The 9,155-nt window shown below is 52.3% G+C and overlaps 1 protein-coding gene across 4 annotated transcripts in view; it reads left to right on the forward strand.

The window, feature by feature from the left end:
• The window catches only part of NFIC (nuclear factor I C), a 74,778-nt gene extending 68,101 nt beyond the window's left edge, over nt 1-6,677 (forward strand). For all 4 annotated transcript variants that reach the window (XM_066343497.1, XM_066343488.1, XM_066343507.1 and 1 more), the window contains one exon: nt 548-6,677. In XM_066343497.1, coding sequence (XP_066199594.1) covers nt 548-565 — 18 coding nt within the window. In that variant the 3' untranslated portion in view covers nt 566-6,677. The remainder of the gene's footprint in view (nt 1-547) is intronic.
• Nucleotides 6,678-9,155: the final 2,478 nt, after the last annotated feature.

The following is a 9,155-nucleotide window of genomic DNA, read 5'->3' on the forward strand; positions in this document are numbered from 1 at the left end:
CACTGGAGCTTCTCAGGCCTGAGGGCAAATTCCAGTTTTCCATTGTCCATGCTGATGGCCTTGGGCAAATTACTTGACTTCTATGATCCTCAATTTTCTCCACTGCGAAACAGGGTTGCTCCTCCTTCACAAGGGTTTGTGGGGGATCATTAAATGGAAGAATGTTTGTTTAAAAAAAAATAGGAAGCAACCCTGGTCACAGTGCCTGAATAGGATGGCAGTAAACAGGATTGAGTTCCTGTTGCCAGCTGAGTGAACAAAACTTACAGGATGCTCAGGTAGATTTAAGTTCCAGATAAATGAAGGATTAAAAAAATTTTTTTTGGTATGTAAGTATATTCCAAAAGCTGCACAGTGTATACTTATACTCAGTTACTGTGTTTTGTCTAGCAGCCCTGCTCACAAGGGTCCTTTACCCGTGGTCATGTAGCGAGTGATGACAGCTCTGAGCTGGGGGGAGACAGAGGTCCCAGGTTGGTGGGTGTGAGCAGTGGCAGAGCCTGACCCCTGTTTCTTTCTCTCTCCCTCTCTCTCTGGGGCCGGCTAGTCCTGGTATCTGGGATAAAAGAGTTCTTCCCATGCCCTGCTCCTTCATCCCGGGGTTGCTGCACAGCTGGCCCCCCGCCCACGTTTTCGGTGGAAAGTTAGAGCAAGCAAGAACATCTCGCCGACTCCCAGCCCAGCCGAAAAGACAAAACACATAGACACATATACACAGGAGAAAAAAAAAAGAGAAAAAGGCCAAAAAAAAGACAAACGGGAAAAAAAATCATAAAAATAAACCCACCCAAGCAAGAAGACAAAAGGTAAAGATGACAACGCTTCAGACTCTCGGGACGCCACGTTTAGACCTATCACCCTCGGCTGGACCTGCCACCCCTTGGCAGAGGGCACAAGGACATGACAGTGCCACAGGGGTCTCTCTAAGTTACTCATCTCTCCCTGCTGCTCTGGAAGGGCAGACGCCTGCCTCCGCCTCCACCAGGACCAGGTGAGCGCAGCCTCATGCCTGTGCCCGGGCCCCATGGGGCAGGACACCCAGCAAGGTGACCTCTCCTCCACACCCCCATCGTCACCACCACCAAGATGTCAACCAGGCTTCCCGCACTGCTATTGGTGTTTCCAAGCACGAAGGCAGGTGCCATGAGGCTGGGGTGGGCAGGGAAGTGACAAGGGCAGAAGAGGGTTGTGGGAGACCCCAGGCATCACCAGGGGACAAAGACACGTGGCAGATTCTTTCTCAGGAGTGTCCTGCAATCCGTCATGGGTTCTCTACCTGCCCCAAAGCGTGCACATGTTGGGCTGGTTCCGGACTTGGTCTTTCAGCCCCACGCCTGTCTGTTTGGGAGGAAAAGTCTCTATGCAATTGCCCCCCAGCCCCACCCAGCGGCATAGAAGGCCACCCCCCACCGGCACCCAAACGCCTGCGGCTGCATACCCCCAGGGGAGGGATCCACGTTGCACACACTGTAAGAAATGCACTTTCTAAGGAAGGGGCTGGGGGGCAGAATGGAAAGACCCAGAACTCCTCAAGAAAGGGGGTCATCTGGAGTTTCCATCCACTTACCCAGAGGAGGCAGGAGGTGAGAGCGAGTGGATTAAGTGCCTGATTCCCACCACCCACCCCTCTTTGTCCAGCTGAGACGTGAGAGTGGCCGTGGGCATCCCCACCCCTCCCCCATAACCCAGCCACCTCCAGCCCCTGACCCCTCATTGCTATGCTCCCCTCAGAGAGATGGGGACTCCCACAGTGGGCCCGAGGGGCAGAGCTGGGTGTCCCCCAAGCATCCTGCCATGCTGGGGCGTGGGGGTGGGATCTGGGGAAACCAGTGTGCCCCCCCACACGCCTCCTCTGCCAGTGCCTTACATCCTGGAACGACACCCCCTCCCTGGTGCCTCTCAGCCCAAAGGGGGACTACGGTTTGCACTTTTATCTCCCCCCAAAATGGGCGCAGCCGGGGAGGTGCATTGTAGCTGGGCCTTCGGAAGGACTGCAATCCATGTGATCTTGGATGGGGTGGGGGTTCTGGTGGAGGGGGGTGCCAGTGCCTCTGGGCCCCTGTGGCTGCATAGGGGACCTCCCATCTGCTAAGCATTTTCCGTTGAGCCGCTCCAAAAACACTAAGCTGGGGACACTGGGTTCCCCCCACCCCGGCTCCCCATCCCCATCCTGCCCTCACCTTAGGATGGCCACCTTGGGTGGGGGGCCTGGGAGGGAGTGTTAGGTGTTCTAGGGTCACCAGGCCCAAACACAGGGACTCTTCCCAGTCCATTCACCTAAGCCCCCACTGGCCGCCTCCAGCCTCCATGCCTGGCGCTGAGGAATATCTACCCCACCAGAACCCCACCCTGGGCCTAGGCCAAAGCTGTTGCCCTGGGCAAGGCCTCCACCTCATCTCCCAGCCTGGCCCCCTGCTCCTTCTCTTGGTACCCCCTGGCCTGGCCAGCTTCCCCCAATCTCCAGAAACCGGACTTTCCTCCCAAACCATCCCGAGGGGCTTGGTGAACCCACTTGATCATAAAGAGAAAGACCCAAGACCCTACTCCACTGATGCCCCCTCCCATTATCCAGAGGGGTTCAAAACCCGTGGTCTATCCATGGATCCCCAGGGCCCTTCCAGGTGGCCACTGGGGACCAAAGCATGGGCCGGTCTTCGGGAGGGCAGGAAGGGTGGGTCATGCAGCTAGGGTATCCAGAAGCTTCTCAGCTGGTAACCTTAGGGTGCAGGTTGGCGTGGTAGGGGAGGGGGCGCCTGGCAGCCCCCAGCGACCTAACTTTGCATGGTGCTTAGTCGAGGACTCCTGTGACCTGGCTCCTGCTGTCAGCTCGCGACAGCTGACATTGCATGGCAAACTATACCTGGCTCTGTCTCCCGCCCCAGCCCCACTGCTCCCCCTCCTCTTAAAAAAAAAAGATACAAAAAAATACCTTTAAAAAAGTCCCATGTTTCCTAATTTGCACGAAATTTTCTACCACATGATGTGCCTTGCCTTCCGAAAATAAGTATTACCTTTAAACAATATCAGCGCAAAGGTAGCTGCATGCCCTGCTCGTGTAGTTAAAAAGACAAAACAATGACATGAAATAAAAAGTAAAAATGGAAAAGGGATGTATTTCTATTTGTAAAAAAATAAGAACTTTATAAATTACACACTGAAAAAGCAATCCACAGAGCAATTGCCCCATGATCTGCCCCACCACTCACTCCCCACATGCCCTGGGCTCTGTCTCCATGGCTCCTGCTGCATTGGGGTGCTCCCTGGTGCTCCACCAACCCCGGCCCCACCCCTGGGCTCCAAGGGGTCATTTCTGAAGCCCCCACCCACAGCAGCAGACAGACCTCAGGAGTGTGCCCTGGCCCGTGTGCCACTGGCTAGTCCTCCAAATGCCAAGCATGCACACACATGACCCCAGGCAATATCCCCATGGGGTGGCCGCCCTGCTGACAACCACACTCCCCATCCCACTTCTCATGCAGGCTGGCATCCCTCTGGCTCAGGGTCAAATTGCTCACCCATCCCCAAAGAGGCCCCCTGTCTCCCCGTGTCCCCGTCCTTCTTGCCAAAGCACCCACTTGTCCCCCATCCCTGGAGATTGGCCTTGGGTGTCAGTTCCCTCCTGCCCTCTCCTTGTGCCCCAACACCCAGTTCTAAGTCTTCCAGCTGTGACTGTGGAGGGTATCTGGTATGAAACAAACAAAAAAACAAAAACCAAACTTGATATATGCAATATCTGTCTGTCTGTACCTGTAGGTCTAGCCCAGCCATCAGAGGCCCAGTTAGGGAGGCCAGTGGGATCAGGGACAGTCAGAGGGACACCCCCTTATAAGCCTCTGTCTGGGTGGCTGGTGTCTTTTACATGCTGTTGTCGTTTCCTCATTTTGTTTTTCCTTTTCCTTTTTTATAAGTTTCAGTTTCCTCTACTTTTAACTCAATCAAAGATGACACAGTGGCAGACACTTAGCAGGGTGTCCTGGCAGGGAGGCCTAAAGGGCTGGGCTCTCCAACCTCAGCCCACCCCCTCAGGACCCTAACTGGACCCCCCACACACAAGCATCTCCTGTGGGGACACACCAGTTGGACGATGGTCTCCATTTATTTGGCTGCCCCCTTGTTCTTGAGAATTGTCTCCAGAGCAGGGTGGGACTTAGCAGAAAGGTCCCGGCTTTCATCAGCTATCATATATGCTCATCCATGTTTTCTTCCTAAAAGATACTTCAGCAAGCCCCAAGGATCAGAGGGAGAGCCCAGACCTTGGCCTCAGCTGATCAAGACAGTGCCCTTAACTATCACTTGGCCAGAGAGACCAAGGCCATGAGTTAGTTTTCATGTGTCTGACTTCTGGTTTTTATTCTCTCCACCCGTCCTTCCGCAAGAGCTTTGCTGGGACCATTTTGTCCCTTGGTGGACTGCACCCCACAGCGTCACCCTCCCTTGCCCCTTGTTGTACAATCTCGCCCTTCAGCATGTTGCTCTGTACTGTCAGCAGTCCTTCCAAGTCTGTTGTTATCCTGGGGTTGTTTGTTCCCATTTTTTGGAAAAGCTGCGGGGTCCTCATTGGAGAAAACCCCCAGGCCCTTCACTGCAGGCAGAATAAGGCAGAAACACCAGGAACCAGACCCCTGACACACCTATGCAGTTTGGGTTTATGCCCTGGGGTAGCAATGGGAGACTTTGTTGGGTTCTTTTTTTGTGTATTTTCTTTTACATGTATGAAACTGACATCTCAAACCCCATACCCCCAAGCCCATGTCACCCACCACTCATCATCCACCCCCATCCATGCGAAGCCCCCCAGCCTGACCATTCGGTCAGCTCATGCTGTGAGAAAGAATAGGGACACCTTCCAAACATATGCAGATTCCCCCATCCCCCTCTTGGGTAAGGGCACCAGATACCAGCCAGGGTGGACAGGGAGGTGTGAGTCATCCGGCCCTATCTGACTGGGAACAGTGAGCAAGGTCTCGGAGCCCAGGTCTGGAACTCAGGTTCTGGCTGAGTTCTGAGCCCTACCCTGAGCTAGACAATCAGACCTGAAAGGGACCCCAAAGGACACTCAGAGGGGCTACTGCAGCTGCCCCAGGCAGCAGACAATTTCAGCCTCAGCCCCACAGATACCTCTCCCTGCTCCAGAACCTTCTGTCCCTGCAGACAGCAGTGTTCAAGGGACAGGCAGATTTGACTGGACAAAAGCCATTTAGGCAGGAGGACCCTGGGGCAATAAGCAACCGTCCAGCCCCCCTAGAAGAGGCAGCACACAGGACCCCTTCCCCACTCCAGCTTCTTCAATGGTACTTTGACCTTCAGTATAGGGATATATATATATATATCTATATATATATATATATATAGATATATATATATGAATTTTTTTTCTTATTATACAGTGGCTACTTTTTATTTTGGCCTGGATTCTCTCTCTGAGACCCTGATTTTTACTTTTTAGACAGTGTTGGGAGAGAGGTTCCAGAGATCCAGCCTCTACCACCTCCTCCCATCTTGCCCCATTTCTACACCTTTGGACACTTCCTTAAGAGTCCCACTTCCAAGCTGACACAGCCTCCCTCCATCCACCCATCCTAAGCATTTCAGAGAGTGTGGGATCGAACTGGCTCCAGAGGCCCACCCCCACGCCCAGCAAGGCAGGGAGACAGACCCAAAGCCATACCAGCAGGACTTGTTGCCAGTGATACCAAAACAGACTTTTTCCAAGCAGTGCCTCACATGTCTGCTGGTGTGGCTTTGGGGTTCTCCCCAGCTCCCGGAGGCGGGGGCAGGCCTCAGGAAAGAGGAGGCAGGATATAACAGGAATAAGGGCTTCGGGAGGGGAAGGAAGTCACACACCCCCAAGCTACCACCCTTTCCACAGCCCTTCATTCACAACTCCTGGATAGAAGGAGAGCCACTGGAAAGGGGACAGGCGCTTTCTCCAATTAGGAACCCCAAAACCCGCTCCCAGGATGCATCAACGCTTTTGTCTGTTGATCCTCCTATCTTGGGTCCCAGCCAGGCTCCCTGAAACCAAAGCTTCTTCAAGTCAAGGGGTCCTGGCCCCTGCCCCCAGCTTCCTGCCCTCTCACCCCCTAGAACCCCCCATGGGGGAAGGACAAGCAGAGTCTCTGAGTGAGGGACAGAACACAGTGGGGGGGGGGCTACAGGGAGAAGGGAGAAAGACCCATTTTCCTCTGAACTTACTTCCTCCCTCCCTCCCTTCCTCCCTTCCTTCCTTCCAACATTTTTGGTGGTGTTGTTCATTTTCTTTTTCCTCCAAGATATTTTTTGAGGTTATTTTCCCCTCGTTTTGTATTTTACTGATATTACAGGATAGTTTACTCCGTTTCTCGCTTTCCGCTTGCCGCCACACCAGGTAACACACACACACACCCCGTGCTCATGAACCTAAGTCAGGAGTGGCTCTGGCTGGGTCTGCTCCTCCTCCTCCCCAGTGTGGGGACCAGATGGGGGACAAGGGGACATCTGGGCAGACCTGAGCCCAGTCTTCTCCCTTTCCTGACTCACCTACCCTGCTCCCTCACATCATACTCTGATCATAACCTTGTATATTATGCAGTCATTTCGGTTTTTGCAGATGCGCCTAAGTACCATTTACAGAAAAATACTCTGGCTGTTATTATTTTGTTTCCCTATGCAAAAAAAAGAAAAAAAGAAAAGAAAAAGGGGGGGTTCCATAAAAGATTTAATAAAAGGCAAAAAAGAAAAATGTATAAAAATTAAACAAGCTATGCTTCGACTCTTTCTGGCTGCCTTGGGTGCTTTCTGTGTTGTGACCTGTCCTGTGCCAGTGAAGGGAAGAGGCTGGAGGGGTGCATGGCCACAGGAAACAGGGACCCCAACACTGTGGGTGAGCCAGCAGGTTTCCTTTAGATCAAATGTCCCCAGGGGACATTTCACAGTATCTGGGAACTTGTCTGGTTTTAACTGGGGGAAGTTACTGGCATTGAATGGGTGGAGGCCAGGCTTCTGATCAACACCCCATAGTGCCCAGGACGGCCTCCCACAGAGGAAGATCCAACCTGAAAGGGGGAGAGACCTGTTTTAGACGGTGGGTTTGGGTGAGCTCTGGGTCCAGGCCTTGCCAGCTGTGCCTCTGATGGCTCCAGTCATCTTCTGTGATGGGATGCAAAGGTGCTCCTGCTCTCAGAAGCAAGGTTCTGGTGCCACCTTGTGGACTGATCGAGGACCTGACCAGAAACCAAGTTCTAGGCGGAGGAGTCAACAGGCGGCTCCCAAACACCTCCCACCCCATCCCCACTATCTGGTCCCTCCCCGCATCTGAAAATGGGGGCAGTAGCAGGAGCTTCTTTCGGGGGGCTTATCTGGGGCGAGCTGAGCTGAGGGTGGGGAATCAGCTTGGGTGAAGACCTCTACTGGGGTAGGGGGCTCAGCCTGAGGGAGCTCATTTGGGTTGGGGGTCTCAGAAGGGTTGGACTAGGCTAGGGACTCAATCTGGCCTTGAATCTCAAGGATAGCCTCACTGTTTTTCAGCCATTGACCCCAACAATGAAGCAGTTATTGGCGTTAGGGGGCTGTCCTTGCTCTGCAGGCTGTTTACCATGTCTAGGTCCTCACTAAGTTCCATAGAAGGGAGGCAAACTTGTGACAACGCAAAAAATGACCACTAATGGGAAGTCCTGCCTCCTATGGAAGGGGAGGAGTCCAGACAATTCCTCCCTTCTCCCCTCCTTCCCCAGCACCCCACCCACTGGGAACCTCTAAACCAGCGGTAGTCAGCCTGGTCCCTACCGCCCACTAGTGGGCGTTCCAGCTTTCATGGTGGGCGGTAGTGGAGCAACCAAAGTATAAATAAAAAGATAGATTTAACTATAGTAAGTTGTTTTATAAAGATTTATTCTGCCAAACTTAGCGAAAATCTGACATAAAGTACTTGGTAAGTAATTATTATTATATGCTTTAATTTGCTGTAACTCTGCTTTATAAATTTTATAAAGTTACTTCCCTACTTTATAAATCACCATTACTGTGGAACTGGTGGGCGGTTAGAAAATTTTACTACTAACAGAGATACAAAAGTGGGCTGTAGGTATAAAAAGGTTGACTACCCCTGCTAAACTGTGCGCAGAGAGGAGGCAGAAAATTCCTGCACTCCCAGAGCTGCAATCAGAAAACAGCCTCTGACCTTCAGAATTCCCCTAGTCTGAGGGGGAAGCCTCATTCGCCCTGCCCCATCATCACTATTCTGACATAATGACAAGCTAACCTTTATTAGCTGCCTTTTGGGTTCTGGGTTCTGTGCTCAGGAGTTTTGTAGACATTATTTCATTTAATTCTCATGAAGACTTGGGAAGGATCTCGTCATTTCCCTCCCCTTTTATGGGGCAGGACACTTAGGCACAGAGAGATTAAGTTACTTACCTGGGACCACATAATAAGGAAGCTGGGACTCCAACTCTTTCTCCATGGAGCCTCCACCAGGAGTACAAGACAAGAAGAGTGGGGTGATGATGATGTGCATCCCCACACCCCAGCTGCTACGTGAACCTAAATCTGGTCCCTCTGGCTTCCTGGATTTCAAAACTGTGTGAGAGTGGATGGGCAAAGACATGAAGGGATGGACCAATTGATGGATGCATAGGTAAATGAGTAGATGAGTGGGTGAGTAGATGGATGAACAGATGGATGTGTGGACAGGTGGTAGGAAGACAGACAGGTGAATGGTGAGTGGATGGATGATGGATGGATGGGTGGATGGATGGATGGTCAGATGGATGGACAGACAGAGGGATGTATCATATGAAAGGGAAGAAGGAAGAAAGGAGGGAGGGATAATGGATGGCTGGAAGGAGGGAGGATTGGATGAGGTGATGATAAATAGATGGATAAGGATGTGAACAGGTGGATGCATAAGTGAATGGGGGTAAGAGGGGAGGTTATAAAGTCGTCACAGATCCTCACAGAAGCACATCAGGGACAGGGTTCACCGTGCAGAAGCCAGCTTGTTTGGCAGGTAGGTAGTCAGGAGGGAAGTCAGCAAGGTAATGTGAGGCTCGCATAGATTCTGAATCAAAGAATTAATTACCCCCTGGGCCCTGTTCTGCCTCCTCTGAGGAAACTGAAAGGGCTGGGGCTCAGAGGGGAGAGGGTGAAAGAGGTGGGGCTCAGCGGATCGCGCCCAC

The sequence above is a fragment of the Saccopteryx leptura genome, chromosome 1 (assembly GCF_036850995.1).
Source record: "Saccopteryx leptura isolate mSacLep1 chromosome 1, mSacLep1_pri_phased_curated, whole genome shotgun sequence".
Classification (NCBI taxonomy): Eukaryota; Metazoa; Chordata; class Mammalia; order Chiroptera; family Emballonuridae; genus Saccopteryx; species Saccopteryx leptura.